Source organism: Pteropus medius, unplaced genomic scaffold (genome assembly GCF_902729225.1).
Source record: "Pteropus medius unplaced genomic scaffold, Ma_sr-lr_union100, whole genome shotgun sequence".
Taxonomy (NCBI): domain Eukaryota; kingdom Metazoa; phylum Chordata; class Mammalia; order Chiroptera; family Pteropodidae; genus Pteropus; species Pteropus medius.
The window spans coordinates 297,657-313,762 of record NW_024352789.1 but is presented as its reverse complement, the minus strand read 5'-3'; the positions used below and the strand labels follow the sequence as shown (position 1 = coordinate 313,762).

At 62.4% G+C, this 16,106-nt stretch overlaps 2 protein-coding genes across 3 annotated transcripts; one reads left to right on the top strand and one right to left on the bottom strand.

Annotated features, from left to right (window-relative positions):
• The first annotated feature begins 6 nt into the window (after positions 1 to 6).
• Positions 7 to 4,101, top strand: RAB25 (RAB25, member RAS oncogene family). 2 transcript variants are annotated; one of them, XM_039849746.1, is made up of 5 exons: positions 7 to 207; positions 1,327 to 1,522; positions 2,631 to 2,824; positions 3,304 to 3,384; positions 3,764 to 4,099. In XM_039849746.1, the coding sequence occupies exons 1-5, from the start codon at positions 111 to 113 to the stop codon at positions 3,889 to 3,891; spliced, it is 696 nt and encodes a 231-aa protein (XP_039705680.1). In that variant the 5' UTR covers positions 7 to 110; the 3' UTR covers positions 3,892 to 4,099. The 2 variants fall into 2 exon arrangements, with proteins under 2 accessions (XP_039705680.1, XP_039705679.1); XM_039849745.1 differs by having other exon boundaries at positions 72 to 1,522; positions 3,764 to 4,101.
• Positions 4,102 to 9,035: 4,934 nt separating this feature from the next.
• MEX3A (mex-3 RNA binding family member A) lies at positions 9,036 to 14,839 on the bottom strand. Its single transcript, XM_039849882.1, has 2 exons — positions 13,585 to 14,839; positions 9,036 to 10,174 (listed from the first exon to the last, which is right to left on the bottom strand). Exons 1-2 carry the CDS (start codon positions 14,558 to 14,560, stop codon positions 9,087 to 9,089), a joined length of 2,064 nt encoding a protein of 687 aa, XP_039705816.1. The 5' UTR covers positions 14,561 to 14,839; the 3' UTR covers positions 9,036 to 9,086.
• Positions 14,840 to 16,106: the final 1,267 nt, after the last annotated feature.

Genomic DNA, 16,106 nt, shown 5'->3' with positions numbered 1-16,106 from the left:
TACTTGTCTTGCGGCTCTGCCCTAAGGGTTAAAGGAGTCGATGTGTGTAAAACCTTCAGGAGAGTGAGTGAGTCGGCACAGCGAGTGTCTCCACGTCACGGCTGAGGACGATGGAGAGTAAGCAGCTTCCAAAAGGTCACAAAGGCAGCACAAACCCGAGTCTGTCCGATGACAAAGCCCTGAGCACCTTCGAGGCCCACGGATGGGGTTAGGCACCCGCCCACGGGGAGGGATGAGTGGGGATGCGTTTCGGTAGGGGAGAGGCAGGAACACACCCACACGCACCCACACTGCTCCCAGCTCTCCCCTGCCTTACACAAACAGGGAATTTTTTACAAACAAGGAAACCGAGACCCGGAGAAGATGAGCCACTTGCTCGAGGCCACAAAGCTAGCAGAGGCTGAGAGGGATCAGAGCCCAGAACACGTGGCTCCCAGTCGTTGGGCACCAGCCCGCCTTTCCAGAACCCCGGGTGGCCTCCCGTAATCCTGGGCCGGTCTAGTCTGTGGGTCTTACACACAGCAGCCCAGCCCTCCTGCGGTGGGTCAGGCTGGCGCTGGACCCCGCCCTCCGGCTCCAAGGCTCTTCACGGCCCTTCCGGGGGGGCCACTGTTCCTGAAAACCCGAAGGGAAGGGCACTGGCCCACCAGCAGGTCATGACGGCGACATCCTGGGCCCTGTGTCTTTACCCACGAGACAGGTTCTATTGTTCCCATTTTTTGTAAGAAAAAGGTCAGAGAGTGTAAATCACTTGCTGAAGGGCACACAGGTGGTCTAAGGCCCAGCCCTTGGTCTCCGCCGGGGAAGACTGCGTCTCCTTGGGGACAACTGGGTCCTAACTTCTACACACTCCCTGCCATTCCTCCCTACCAAGGCGAGCGAGCCATCTGCCAAACTCCCCCCCCACACTTCCGTTCACACCTCCGCCCCTCCCGTGCACACGCACACCAGCCTCCCACTCGCAAACATGCGTGTGCTCACCGCCCTGCGCCAGGGGGGTGCACCCTCCCCCAGACCTACACCCTGCCCACGGCCACGCCCCTGCTGTCCTGCCACTCAGCGCCCGAGCACCGACGCCCATGGGCGGCCCAGAGAACTCCAGCCTTGTCTCAGCAGATGGGGCCTGGAGCGCTCGGCCCCTCGGCCCGACGGGCCCATCGCGCGGAGTTGCAGACCCCAGCCTCTGCCAGGACCTCTCTGGCCGGCCTCAGTCTTCTGCCCTCCTGCCCCTGCTGGCGTGCAGGACCCCCCACCCACCCATCCCCAGCTGCAGGGGTGGGGGCTGGCGGCTCCGCCCCGCTCAGCCTGGCCTCTCCGCCCCTCCAGTGGTGCTGATCGGCGAGTCGGGTGTGGGGAAGACCAACCTGCTATCCCGGTTCACGCGCAACGAGTTCAGCCACGACAGCCGAACCACCATCGGCGTCGAGTTCTCCACCCGCACCGTCATGCTGGGCACCGCTGCTGTCAAGGCCCAGATCTGGGACACGGCCGGCCTGGAGCGGTACCGAGCCATCACCTCGGCGTGAGCCCGGGCCGGGGGCTGGCTGCGGCGTGGGGTGCTGGGGAAGTCAGGGAACACTCTGGGGGACAGGCGGAGCGTGGGGGGAGGAGGCGGGGCTCCCAGTGGCAGCGCGCTGGCCGTCCCGGCCGCTGAGAAGGCACCAGACTGCCAGCCACAGGTCCCAGCCAGGGCAGGGTGATACTGACTCCTGGGCTTGGACTAAGAGTCACTGCAGCACGGCCTTTGCTATGTGCCGAGCAAGGTACAGGCACTTTACGCTGGGTATTTTAGGTGTTCCTCCAGGTGCCATGGGAGTGAGGTGCTGTCATCCACCCCTGTTTAAATACAAGAGCCTTGAGGCTTCGTGAGGGCTGGGATGGGGGCAGGCCCGGGACAGGGAGCACCCTCGCTCCTGCCCAGTGCTTTGCACAAAGGTGGAAGGCTGGCCCCTCGGACAAGGACTCAGAGGACACACAGGAAATTAGGCCTCCCGACACCACAAGCAGAGTGGCTTCCGGTCAGTGGGAGGCCAGATGTGAGAAGGGCGGTCTGAGCGTGTGGCCGGGGCAGGAGGCAGGAGGCAGGAGGCAGGAGGCAGGAGGCAGGGCTTTGCTTACACACACTCATCACTCTTGGGCTGGTCACCGGACCTCTTACGAGCCACAGCTGACTCCTCAGTAAAATAGGAGTGGTTAGGTGTCACCGGTCTGAAGAAGCTGCATCGAGCCCCGGGAGTGGCTGGCTGCTTGCGAGGGTGCGGCAGGGGGTCATGTCAGGGAAAGACGACCTCGAGAGAGAAGAGGGCACTGAGGGCCGTGGAGCCGGGAGGATCTGGGGGCGGGGGCATCCGGGAGGCCGACCGGCCCAGAGCCCAGGTGTGTGCTGGCGGATGGCAGGGGCTAAAATCGGGACCGAGGGCCTGAGGCAGAGGGGCTGCGAGGGAAGGAGGGAGCCAGCAGTTTCCAAGCGGGGCGGGGGGCCATCAGGCTCCCAGACCAGGGCTCCAGAAGGTTCTCGGAGCCCGGTGCCAGCCCTGTCTGGGTCCGGCTCCCTGGGCCCAAGCCCCGATCGCTGGGACGTGTCCTGGCTTTTTGGCTCGAGGGCCCTGACCTGGCCTCTGCCCACACAGGTACTACCGTGGCGCAGTGGGGGCCCTCCTGGTGTTTGACCTGACCAAGCACCAGACCTACTCCGTGGTGGAGCGCTGGCTGAAGGAGCTGTACGACCACGCCGAGGCCACCATCGTTGTCATGCTCGTGGGCAACAAGAGTGACCTCAGCCAGGCCCGGGAGGTGCCCACTGACGAGGCCCGCATGTTCGCCGGTGAGCCCCGCGGCGGCCTGAGCCCTCCGCCCGCCCCCCCGACCTTGTGCCCCTGTGTCCCTCACTATGTCCCACCACTTGCCCTGAGAGTGTCGTTATGGGCAACTGTTTATACTGGATGTTAAGACAGCCCCGCCCGGCAGCGCTCAGAGATGCTCGTGCATGTGGGGCTCTCACCGCCTGCGTCACACCTGCCCCCGAGTCCTCCGCAGTTTGGAGGCAGCCAGAGCAGCATTTGTGCGCGGGCGCCCGAGTCCCACGGCCCCGCACCGTGGCCTGGCCAGTTCCTAGACACGGGGCCCCGAGCAAGTTCTTTTTCGTTCTTTCTGCGTTTCTGGGTGGTCAGGCCTGCCTCACAGGTGGTTCTAAGAATCAAGTGGGCGACGCGGGCCAGGGGTTAGCACGCAGTAAACGTGAAGTAAATATTATTACCGTCGCCTCTGACCCCACAGTTAACGGTGCGTTTCCTTTCCTGTCAGAAAACAACGGGCTGCTGTTCCTGGAGACCTCGGCCCTGGACTCCACCAACGTGGAGCTGGCCTTCGAGACTGTCCTCAAAGGTTAGAGCTCCGCTCCGTCCGGCACCCCGTCCCATCCCCGAGGCTTCCAGAGGCTTCCATGGGTGGTGGGAGGAATGCAGACACTCAACCCTCTCCGCCCTCTGGCTCCTCAGCCCTCCTGGGGGCCCCTAGCCTCCCCCTCAGGCCTCCCCTCAGCACCCCGCCCCAGCCTGGAGCTTAGGAGCCAGGTGACCGAGACTCAGTCCCACTCCACCCAGGTAAGTAGAAGGGACTCAACTCCACTTCCTTCTGGCAAAACCTCGCGAAAGTGTGACCCCCGCCCTCACCCCCAGCTCTCAGAAGGGGACACGCGGTGTGTGCACGGGACTGTGGGTTCCAAACCTCCTTCTGACCTGACCGCTGCCCTCTGCCCGCCCAGAGGTTTTTGCAAAGGTGTCCAAGCAGCGGCAGAGCAGCACCCGGACCAACGCCATCACTGTGGGCGGCACCCAGGCTGGGCAGGAGCCCGGCCCTGGTGGGAAGCGGGCCTGCTGCATCAGCCTCTGACCTGAGCTCGGCCAGCCATGCCCCCCAAGCCCAGCCAGCCCCTGCCCTGCGGTTCCGGATGTCACAGTGGCCAGTCCCCATGCGCCCCCAACAGAGCTCTAGGTCTTCAGGCCCCGCCCACATGCCGCTGTCATCCGCCACCCCCACAGACCAGGGCCCTGAATAAAGCTGTTTTGTATCAACGCCCGGCCGTCCTGCTGCCTCCTGTCTGTGCCTCCCCTTCAACTCCAGTCCCTCCTCAGAGTCCCTGTTCCCCTTCCCCTCCCCCGCCACCCTCCCCACTGTCCCCACGGCCCCCCCAGGGCCAGCTGCCTCTGGAGTCCTGCGGTCTGGGGACAGTGCCAAGGGGGTGGGAGGTGCTCGCCCGTCCCTCTGCCAGCCCCCAGTGCAGGTGGGGGAGGACAGCATGGCAGAGGGGCTATCTCTGGGAGAGACAAAGGAAACCATCGCGGGCACCATCTGCTGCCCAGGGCCCCGGTGCCAAGAGCTGAGGTCACGCCAACGCCGGGGTGAGGGGAGGAGGCAGAAGGGAGACGGCAGGGAGAAGGGGAGTCGGGGTCAGCCCTGCTCGTGGGGTGCGTGCTGGGGAAAGACGGGGTTCAGCTTAGGAGGCGGTGGCTCCAGGTCTTCTATCCCGCTTTCCTCCTCACCCCAAAGAAGAGGGGGTGTGGTGTGCGGGGCCAGGTTGGCTCTGGTGGGGAAGTCCTGTTTCTCAGGCTCTGCCCCTTCTCCACGGGGCCCCCAGCCTCTCCATGGAGGGTGGACGGAGGTCTGACTGTACCCCCAAGGAATAGACAGGGGTAAATGGGGAGAAGGGAGGGGACGGGATGTTGGGTCTCCAGCCAGGAGCAGTGAAGAGCAGGCAGGAGGGGCCAGCCACTTCCTGTGAGGTGGGCAGGGGCCCCCAGAATCGCTGGAGAAGGCCCCCCCTCCAGTCCCCACAGGCAGAGACAAAAGCCAGAGCCTTAAGTAATAATCCTTTTAATAAAATTAAGTTCTTAATAGCACATTTAATACATTAACCCTCCCCCTTCTTGGTTTCTCTGCATTTTGTGCAACATCACTTTGACTAGATTATTCATGGGTCCGTTTTGTTTCCCGCCTTTATTTTGCTTTTGAACTATTTTTCCTCGGTGGAGTCCTGTGTTCTCACTAGAAGCCTCAAATTAAGTCTGACCACGATCCTACTCTACTTTCTACAGCCGAGAGACCACCCCCTGCCCCAGGGCTGTCTCTGCCCACCCCCCCTACCCCACCCGCACCCTCGAGCGGGAAGGAAGCCCCCCCCACCCTAGACGCTACCTTCCCAAACTAGCGGGGTTTCTAGGACAAAAAGAGCAGGGGCACTGTCTCTAGGTGCGGCGAGAAGTCGGGTGGGGAGAGGGAGATGCGTTTGGGGTCTAGGGCCAGGAAGGGCACGGCAGTCATTGGTGTCGCGGAGCAGGGTCCTCTTGGCAAAAAGAGCCGAGGGGCCCTGCACCCCCTCGGATGGCCTCGGGGGCGGGGCCTGACCTGGCGACAAGCCGGGTTGCTGGAAGGCAAGTGCTCGAAACACGGATTTCTCGCATGCAAAAGCCAAGCTCCCCAATGTCCCGTGGGGAGAGCGATGAGCCCTCCAAGCCGGGGTACGGTGGGTGACCCCTACCTAAACGCTGACAGATGGAGGTGGGCTGGAGCAGAGAGGGTTAGGGTCGGGTCCCCTAGTCTCTGCTGCCCTCTCCCCGCCTCCGCGCCCTGGGGCCCCTTTTCCCGAGCCTTCAAGGACGGCGTCTCCGCCCCACGCGCCCCCGGGGCGGCGAGTCCTTGGACTCCAACTTCAGTGAGACAACGAACCACTTTGCAAAGCTGTAACGCGCAGCTCTTAAGGAACGATCGAGATTGTTACTCCTGTCGCTCGTTGCCCAAAGCTAAGTGGAATGCTGGGTGGGAGCAGGGACGGGGAGGGGAGGGAGCCCTCTGTCCCCTCGGAGCTCTGAGAAGGTGGAAAGTGCGTGCGTCTGTCTGTGGAGTGACCTACCAGGCTCTCGAACCAACCTGCAGCGGAGGGGGGGGTGAGGTCACACTCCAAGGGCGGCCTCGTTTGGGCCCCGGAGGGTGGGGGCTGGGCAGTCCCCACCCTCCATTCTGTCCCCAGGTGCCTGGGCGCGGAGCAGGGTCACCCTCCCTTGCTGCCCCCACCTGGTCGACATGATCAGCGCTCGTCCTTTCCAAGACCCTGGGAACCGAGCCCCTCACCGATTTGTCCTACAAGTGAAAAAGCCAGGGGTTCTCAGAATCGACCCCCCGCAGACCGGAAGCCCGCACTCTGGCATCTGAAGATGGGGTGACTCGGACACTTGCCTCTACTTTCCTTTCCTTACTTTTATACATTCTACTGGACCCCGGGGGTCCGCAACGCTACTAAACTTTAAGCTATCTGAATATCATCTACTAAGTAACTAGTAATTCTTTCTCTTTTTCTCTAGGATTATATGAAATAAATTTGAATTATTATTATTAATAATTATTTTGTAGTATTCTTTTCTTTTAAACCCCTCGGTTTCTTTTTCTTCTCTCTCGTTTTTGGTTAAAAAAATTTTTTTTTCTCTTAAATCTCACACCTCTCTGAGGGGCCTGCGGGCCTGCTCCGGCGTCTCCTCCCCATTCGCCCTGGGACAGGGCAGTGGAAGGGGGGGCGGCGCCCCAGGTCCTCAGTCCTCCAGCTTCCTCCTTTCTTGTTAATCCCTTTCTTTGTTTGGCTCTGCCGGCCGCCCCGAGGGGGAGGGGAGAGGGGAAGGGAGCCCATGGAGTGAAATCCAATCCACTTGCAGGGCTCCAGAGGGACACGTTCCCCCAGCCCCTGTCTCCGCCATCCGTCCCAGGATGCTCCCCCCCAAGAGCACATGACATTCCTCCCCAAAAAAAAGTGGGGGAAAAAAGGAACGTAAACCCGAACATATATTAAAAACACTTTTTTAAGATTTAACTCTGAATACAAATGTATTTTTTTCTTCTCTCCCTACATATATTCTAAACCTTCTAAAGTTTTTTTATTTTTTTTAAGGATCACTTTATCATAAAATAAAATATCCTTTTTCATATAATAAATTACCTAATAAAAAGTCTTTTTTTTTTTCATATTAGCCCAGGTTCTTTGCTACATTTATACGGTAATAAACACCTTTATTAAAATAGAATATTAAATTATAAAGAACTGTTTTTTCTTTTTTTGCTATTTGTTTTCTCTCCTCTGTTGGTTGCCTACCTCACTCCCTCTCACGCTCTCTCTCTCCTGTATTTCGTCTCTCGCTCTGTATTTCGCGTTTGTGTCTAGGTCTGGCTCGATTAGGAAGGGTGAGATTGAATTTTCTGAGCCCCCTAGTGTAACAGTCTTCCGCCTTTGTGGGGAAGGAGTGGAGAGGGGGAGGGGGGTCGACAGACGGACATCCCACCCCACCCCACCCCACCCCACCCCCACCCCGGGCGACAGAGGGTGCCCATTTTGGTTTGGTTTCTATTGTACAGACATCTCAGGATGGCTCACATCTGCAGGGAGGAGGGAAGTTGTCGCAGGCCAGTCTTCCTGGCCGTGACCTTCCTCTCCTCTCCCAAGCTGGTGGTCTGGAGGGAAGGCCGAGAGGTGAGTTCATTCACAACAGGAGGAAGGAGAGGAGGAAGTCCCCTCTGTACCCCCATCCCTGCACCCCCTCTCCACCCAGGAAGAATGGGACTCCGGAGCTTAGGTGCTCGGAGCACACCCACAACAGTCCCACCCCATTATTTACAAGAATCTCCAGGGACCCCCCCATCCCCCACCCTCTCCTGGCCCGGCCCGCAGAACCAGGAGGGTGGGAGGCTGGTGGCGAGTGAGCGGTAGGGAAGCAGCTAAGGGGGCCGGAGGCCTGTGACAACCCATGACTCCCGACAGGCTCTGAGCCCCTAGTCCTGCTTGGCCTTGGACTGACCCCTCTCTGAAGATGTGGCTTCTCTCAACCACAACAGGTAGGACACACTTCACGATTTGCTCTGAATACGGGTTGGGGTCAGGTCCAGGAAGGGGCACGGGGAGGGGGCCCCCACAGCCTCTCCTGCTCCCTGAAACAGCAGACCCACTACCTGGCTCTGCCCCACCCACTGCTGGGACATCCAGCGCAGGCGGGCTGCTCCCTAAACGTAATGCCCAGAGATGGCAAAGGTGGAGGGGCGGCCCTTCTGTACCCCAATATTAGTCCCCTCCTCAAATATTCACTGAGAACGGGGATACATTCCATGAAGAATTTGAGGTGTTTCTTTGGAGGAATGGGGGAGAGGGCCTCCAGGTGCCAGAAGAGGAATTAGGGGCGACCACCAAAATGTCCTCTCTACAACTCCCCAGGAGGATGGTGTCCCCAAAGCTGGGCTGGACAGGGCAGGAGGGAGAAGGGAAGGAAGAGAAAGGGCGGGAGTGACCACGGCCACCGAGGGGAAGTCCAGGGAAGGCCTGAGGGAAGGCCTGGGGAACAGGGCACAGTCAAAGGAGAGTCCGCGGGGGGCAGAGGGGAGAAGCCGGAGGGGGCAGACGGAGCCCCTCCAGCCCAGCTTTGTCGGGACGGACAGGTCTGAGCCCTTTATTGATTGACTCGCTTCCCCCTCCCCCCACAATCGATGTAGGCTTCTGAAAGGGCCCCGAGCCTCTCCCACTGCTGAAAACCCAGGAACAGAGTCCCAAGCTGGATATGGCAGTGGAGGGCCCCGAGGGCCATGTTAGGAGGTGGGACATCACGACCAGAAGGCCTGAGGATGGGAAGAGCACCTCTGGGTAAGGGATGGCGATTCTCCCCCTCCCCTCCCCGCCCCTCCCCTCCGCAGAGGAAGGGGTAGTGTGACACAGGCTGGGAGGTGGACAGAGGGGGGTCGGGACGCTTTAGCTGCCACCTCTGGCAAAATATAAGTTCCTTTTAGCTGCTTGCAGACTGAAGGGTGTGTTGAGGTATCAGAGTTGTAACTCTAGTCAATTTCCGGTCCGGCCCCCTCCCAACCTTTCCAGGACAGGGTGACCAGAGGCTCTGAAAGTGGCCCACCCTCCAGCCACCATCCCCCCCCTCCAGCCAGCAAGTATCCTCACCTGCCCCTCAAATGACTGGTTCCTTGGGCCCTAGTGGAAGAGAGATGGGCGGGCCCGGGGAGGGGCCCCGGGAGGCACGGGGCGGGGGTGGGTGGGGGGGTGAGGGTGGGGCTTAGGAGAATATTCGGATGGCTTGCGTGGCTGTGATGTGGCAGACAGGACACTCCGGGTCCGTCCTCTCGCAGATGCGAACTGCACACTCCATGCAGAACAGGTTGTGGCCGCAGGGCACCAGGGCGGCAGTCACTTCGCTCTCGAAGCACACCATGCAATCCCGCCCGCCGCCGGGGCTCCGCAGGCCGCCGCCCCCAAGTTTGGAGAAGCCCTGGAGCGGCTCTCCCGGCGGGCGTCTCGGGAGTCCGGCCAGCTCGGAGGAGGTGGCCGGAGAGCGGTGCGCTCCCGGTGGCCCAGCGCGCGCCTTGGTGGCCGAGGAGGAGGAGAAGAGCACCGAGGTGGGCGTGGCGTTCTCCTGGCCCGCCCAGAGCGGGGGGCTGGTCTCGGCCACGCCGTAGTACACGTCCTGCTTGCCCACGCCGTAGCCCGGAAACAGGTACCCGCCGTAGCCAAAGTCCCCGCCCTGCTCGCCCAGGCGCGGGGCCTCGAAGCCGGAGTCCACCGCGCACTCGCCGATGCAGCCCAGGCTGTTCTGCCGGAAGGTGGACAGCGGCTTGCAGCCGGGCGGGTGCACCCGCCAGGCCTCCGAGTAGCGGCTGTCCAGCGCGGGGTCGGGGCTGCCCGCCAGGAAGTCGTTCTCGTTGTTGTACTCGAGGATCTTGCCCGTGCGCACGGCGATGTGCGTCTCGATCTCCTCGCGCGCGCGCTCCACGTTGCCCGGGGCGCCCGTGATCTCGAACACCGGGTCGCGGTCGCGGCTTGGCGTGATAATGTACGTGTTGGTCTGCTGCTGGATGCGCTTGATGGTCGCCCCCTTGGGGCCCACCACCAGCCCCACCACGCGGTAGGGCACCCGCACGCGAATGGTCACCTGGCCCGGCAGGGCAGGCGCCACGCCGAAGGCGGCGCCCGACTTGTTGCGCGACGCGCGAATCATGGAGAAGTGCTCGGCGGCGGAGATGATTTCCCGTCGCGCTGTGGCCACGTCCTCCCGCCGCCCGGTCACCATGAAGACTGGCTCCTCGCCCCGCACCGGGGTCTTGATGTAGGTGTTGGTCTTGGCCCTCAGAGCCTTAATCTTGCATCCTGGGTCAGGTAGGGAAGCGGGGAGAAAAGAAACTCACCAGGCGGGAAGGTGCTGCGGGGACCAATAAGCTCCTGATCCTTATTCAGATACCCCCGCCAGCCAGAGCAGGAACCTCTCCGTGCCCTCTGCACCCCGCCCCCACACACCCAGGCGTGAGCAATCCACTCATCGTATCGCGGATCTACCGAGCGTGTCTGTCACAGATTTCAAACCGTACCAACTTTCCCTCGAATTCCGTTCCGGACCCTCCAAGTTCATTCAGTCCTTGAAACGCGGAAATAATCGCCGAACCTCCCAGACGAGCTGCCAACCTCAAAGGCGCGCGCACCGGTTCCTCCCCAAACACGTGCGGTTCCAAACGTCCAAATCGCTCCACCTCCCCCGCACCTGTCACTGACCCTGATCTTTCCACGGACCCCAATGCACTGAATAACCCGACAATCTACTCCTCACTTGACCTCCATTCATTGAAATTGTCCTCCAACCTACTTAGGGCCCACGACCCCCATCAGCTCTAGGACCCCCCACGCCTTCTGTCCACTGAGGTTCACAGCAACTTCGCAGCAGCAGTGGAGTGTGGGAGATTGCGAAGGGGCTGAGGATCAGTTTCAAGAGGGACAAGAGGAGTATGAAGATAATGACGTGTGAGGGACAGCACCCGGCCCATGGACACTCCTGCCGCCCTGGCCCCTGGGGGCAGGGGAGCTGAGAGGGGCTGGGGGGCGAGCTGGGTGAGGGAAGAGGTCTTCTGGACCCATGCTCCCCTTTGCAGTAGGAGTGGGTTAAGGCTGGAGGTTGGGGAGAGGCAGGGAGAGATAGAAGCCGAGACAAAGAGACAAAGAAAGAGGGAGAAGGGGGAAGAGAGAGGGAGGGGGCTGGCCGCCCCGGCTCCGAAGGCTCCGGAGGCTCCGAAGGCTGTAGACCTCGGGCCGCCTGGACCAGCCTCTCTCGACTCCCACATTCCCTGCCCCTGCCCTGGGCTTCACACGGAGACTCACACGCTTTCTCGAGGCACACGTGCCACATGCGTGTGAGTTTGCACACAAGGGCCCGAGAGCCATGATGCACCGTGTGCCTTTCTCTAAACAATACTCGCAGGGCACTTTCGTGCACCCTATGCTCACACGGATACCCTTCGCGACCTTCCCTCCTCCCGCTGCCCCCCCACCCCCCCAGCACGCAGACAGCACCCTCCCGCTCGCCAGGAAACTCCCACCCAGCCCACTGGCAAAGGGACTCACCCCCCCATCCCCTTTCTCACCCCCATCCTTCCAAAACCAAGCCCGTGTCCCAGATTTCTGCCTCTGCCCCAATCCTCCAACCACAGGCCTGAGGCGAGCTCATTTTTTTTCTCCTTCCTCCACTCCAGATGGCTTCTTCTCTAATCCTGGCGGATGGGCGGGCGGGTGGGCCGGTACGGTGGGCTGGGGGCAGCTCTCCTCACCTTTGAGACCTCAGGAAGGGGCACGTGCCCCTCCCTTTTTTGTCCGCAGGCCTCTTGGCAGGTGAGAAGTCCTACCTGTTGTCACGCTCACACCCTTGCCGCTGTACCGCCAGTGAATGCCTGTCTGTCTGTGAGGCCTGAAGCGGAGAGGAACCGTGGGGTCTCTCCTCCCACGCCTTCTATTCCCGTGGCATTTCCCAGGCGCCCGGCTTCTGGCTCTGAGTTTGGGGCCCGCAAACTTAAGTGAGGGCCAGGTGCCCTTGGGGGTTGGCTTGGGGTGAGGACAGGCCAGGGCCGCGTTACCGGCAGTGGGCCTCGCCCTGGGTTTCGCGCGCCCGAAGAAGCATCTCTTGCAAGGCAGACCCACTGGGCTTCACCTTCCTAGAGGTCACACAGAGGAGCAGGACACTGCAGCAGAAGCGAGGTCAGACAAGAGGGAGGACTTCCGGATGCCTGAGGACTGAGGGGGAGCTTGTCTCCTCCGAGCGGGGGAACCCCCCTACTTCTACGAGACAGGCCCATCTGATGCGGAGGCAGGATGGGAAGGAATGAGTCCATGAAATTCCGGGGCCTCCGAAGACCAACCCCCACACACGGGAAAAGGCCTCAGTGTCCCCACCCAACCCCAGGGCTCTGGGTCCCTAGTTCCCGGCGACAAGAGGAAATCTAACTTTTTAAATCAGGCATCTCAAGAGATGGAGTGCCCCGGGGGAACGGGGGGCCGCTGAGCAGGCCGGCGGCGCCTTCCCCTCCTCCATTCTGGATGTCCCTGCAAAATCCCCCCAACCCCCAGCACTCCGGGGTGGGATGAGGTGGGATCAGGGGCAGGGCCCCCCGGCTCCCCTCTCCCTTGCCGGGCTGGCCTCCCCCCTCACTCCCGGCCGGGAACGCAGCTCCTATTGTTCCCCACGGTGGGACAGTTCTTCCTCTGCTCCTCCCCACCTCCCCAACTCCCCAGCCCAGCCCCTGGCCATTTCCCCAAATCCCGCCCCCACTCCCTTGGGAAACTGGGAGAGGGAAGGTCCTACCCATCCCGCCTGCTCAGTCTGGACCACCAACACCTCACCCCATTCGCCCAGGGATGCTGGGACAGAGGGTGGTATCAGACAGACCACGCTGGATTAATTACGCCCTCCCCAAACGCTGCCCAGACACACAATACGCTTGCACCAAATCTCCAGGTGAAGGCCCGTCACCCCCCAGCATGCCCCTCCCATCCTGTCCTACTCTCTCACGGCCAGAGAACCCGCTCCAGGCCTCCGGCCCCTGGCCGTGGCCAGCCCAGAACAAAAGCCTGAGACGGAAGAGGAGAGGTCCCCCCAGGACGTGGCACTTCGTTGGGGGCACCCCTCTCAAAACCCCACAGACCGTGCAACTTCGGTGTGTGGGTGACCGCAGGATTGCCTCCTCCCCGGGCCCCTCCCCACCTCTCCCCCAGGCTGGGACCCTCCCATGAGCCACACCCCCTCCCATTCCTACACAGCCCAACAAAGAGACAGATACTCAGTCTGGCTCCCTGGCCAGGTCTCCCCCAAAGTCTGCAACTCCAGGCGGCTGGGGGTCCCAGGGGTACCCGCTCCCTAACCCACTAGCAGATGCCGCCCGAAGTAGGGGCTTCCGAGAAACTCTTTGCCCATTCCGCCAGTTTTTCTGGCTTCCAGCGGACACCCCCTCAGGACAGCCTCCCTGGATTGGGAGACGGTCCCCTCCCTTTTCCCTCTCTCTGAGAGAGGATATTTCTTTGTCTAAGGGCAGGGCCCTGGGGGAGGAAAGGTCTGGAGAACAGTCCCGACCGGGGGTAGCAGGGGACTTTGTGGCACTTGGAAATCAGGGTAGGGGGCGGGTCCCCCTTTGTGGGGAAGGGACACAGCCAGAGGCGGACTAGGAGAGAGGAAATGAACTTTCCGCGCCAGAGATGGGGTGCCCCCGATCCAGTCCCCATTCGCGATCTGGGCGCACGCTTACCTTGCCTGCCCACGATCTCGGCCACGTGCTCGGAGGTGGGCACGGGTACACACTCGGTGGTGTTGCTGCTGCCCTTCAGACGCAGCTCGGCCTCTTTGTAGAGAGCGCAGAGCTTGGCGTCGCTGGCCCCTTTGGGGGCGGTGGGGGGCTGGGGCGTCTGCGCCGCGGGGGCCGCCGTCGGGGCGGCCGGGGGCGCCGCGGGCGGCGGCGGCGGGGCCGGCTGCGGGGGGGCGGCCGGCTGCGCAGGGGCGCCGCCCCCCCCACCTCCCCCGTCCTCGCCCGCCGTGGGGGCGGGGGGCTCCCCCAAACCCAGGAGGCAGAGTTGATCGAGAGCCAGCTGAAGGGCGCGCTCGTCTTCCAGCAGCCCTCGGTCCTTTGCGCTTCCCCCGAAACATCCTAGCTCTCCAAAGCCCCCATTTCTTTCCATTATTCCAGATACCACTAGACTAGGCATGGCGAAACAAAAGCTGGGGGAGAGAGAGAGAGGGAGAGAGAGAGAGGTGGTGGAAGGGAAAAGAGAGAGGAGGGGAGGGGAGAGGAGAGGAGGTGTGTGGGGAGGGGGGGAACAAAGAACTGGGAGGGGAAGAAAGCGAGATAGAAAGATAGACCCCCTACGCCCCCTCCCCAAACACCCTGTAACCCGACTCCCCTCGCCCCAGCCCCCGGGGTGGGGGTGGGGGGAAAGAGAAGCAAAACCGAGAAAGCAGATCTCCTCTCCTCTCCGGGGGTGACGGGGGGCGGGGGGCTGCGGGATCTCTGCCCCCACCCCTCCCGCCTCGGACCCGGGAGTCTCTAGACCCCGCCGTCCAGACGCACCCCTTAGGCTCCCGCACGGAGCCCCAGTCCAGGAGCGGCGCTCAGTGGCCCCCAATAGAGCCCAGCCCCTTCCAGCGCTCAAACTCTTTTGTTTTAAATGAACTGGATGGAGCAGCATGGAACTGACGGGAGGGGGGCGCGCCGGGGGCGCCCGGGGCATGCCGGGAGTTGTAGTTTCCCGCGCGCAGGGGCGCGGGGACGAATTCCTTGACCCGAGGAGCGTAGGGATGTGCCTTCGGTCTCCACCCGCGGCTCGGAGGCAAGGCTGGGGGTGGGATGAAAGTCGAGGTCCCTAATTTTTCCTAGGGGCGGGCGCGGGGAGAGGACTCGGCGCACAGAAGCGGAACGGTTGAGAAAAGGCGGAGGGAGCGCGCCCCCCTCCCCAGACGGGCGCCCTCGCCTTCCCGGCCGGTCTCGGGTCCCCCTTTCTTATGGTAATGAGAGGGGACGCGAGGGCGGGAGCGGCCCCGGCTGGGTCGCCGCGGCGCCCCCGCGGCCCTCCGCCCCTCCCCGCCGCGCTCGCTCCCCGCCGCCCCTCCCGCCCTCCCAGAGGCGCCCCGGCTCCCGGCCGCGGGGAGCGGCCCTGCGCTCCGCAGACAAAGCCCGCCGCGATGCGGGGACGGCCCGGCTCTGCGCGCCGTGGGGGCCGGGATGGGGCGCCGGGCCGCAGGGGGGGACCCCCAAGCAAAAGACGGGGTCCCCTCGTCCCCGAGCGGCGAGCCGTCCCCCCTCCTCCCCACCCGCCCCCCAGACTCGGAGATCTCAGAGGCGCCAGCTGGGAGGTGAGTGGGTTCACGGCCTTCTGGTCAGTGGAGGGGAGTCGGGAGGACTGTGGGGTGATGGGGTGGGGACGGTGACGGGGTGGAGGGAGAGAAGTGGGGGGCGGAGAAGAGAGGCAGCGGAAGGGTTAAAGGCACGGTGCGGCTGAACAGTTTCGGGTGAGAGTCACGAGCTGTGGGGGCCCCCGGAGAAGGGAGGAGGGACGCGATCGCCCGGGGACCCCGACTTCCTTGGGGCCTGGGCCGCGCACACAGCTTGGGGATCCGTTCGCCGCCTCCACCATCATTCCACTCACCCACCTCGCCCCCCCCGTTGGAAACCCGTGAATTCAGTTCCTTTGGCCCTGGAAATTTGGCGAAAGTCGAAATAAGGTTTTAAGGCATGAATCGGACACCTGGGTTCTCCTATAAGGCGTCTGGGGAAGATGAAGCGCAATGCGATCTTTTCTCCCCCCCACCCCCCTGTCTTCAGCATCCCTTTTGTCACCCGCGTCATGCCTGGGTCTTTCCCAAGGCGGGTGGGGCGGGGAGGGGAGCACCGCAGCATGAGGGCCGGAGGTCAGACTCTAAGAAGAACTTCCCAAAAGAGCTTTGGAGGAACGGGTGCATGAGCCATGGTGGTCAGGTGTCCTTTTCTGGAGCGCCTTGGAAACCAAAAATCTGATCAAGCTTGCGGGGCGAAGTCCTGCTTGGAGGCAGGGAACAGATGAGATGACCTCTGAGACCTGGCACTGTCTGCGAAGCCCGGTTCCCTAAACTGCTTCTGGGAAAGACTGTGCACACATACCCGGATGGGAGTGGGGAGCCACAGTGGGGGGCCTTGGAGGAGGGGGCCCTCAGGAGGGGCTGGGAGTTGGCACGCTTTGGAGGTGGAGCTCTAGCTCCTTTGCTAGGCTGAGGATTCAGGGCTGAGCAGCCTTGACTGAG

Excerpts from the sequence above, each read along its gene's own strand:
- MEX3A (XM_039849882.1), bottom strand. The coding sequence starts at position 14,560 with ATGCCCCGGGCGCCCCCGGCGCGCCCCCCTCCCGTCAGTTCCATGCTG. Across the intron at positions 10,175-13,584 it reads CGAGATCGTGGGCAGGCAAG|GATGCAAGATTAAGGCTCTG; the intron begins GTAAGCGTGCGC and ends TACCTGACCCAG.
- RAB25 (XM_039849745.1), top strand. The coding sequence starts at position 1,080 with ATGGGCGGCCCAGAGAACTCCAGCCTTGTCTCAGCAGATGGGGCCTGG. Across the intron at positions 2,825-3,303 it reads CGAGGCCCGCATGTTCGCCG|AAAACAACGGGCTGCTGTTC; the intron begins GTGAGCCCCGCG and ends CTTTCCTGTCAG. Across the intron at positions 3,385-3,763 it reads CTTCGAGACTGTCCTCAAAG|AGGTTTTTGCAAAGGTGTCC; the intron begins GTTAGAGCTCCG and ends CTGCCCGCCCAG.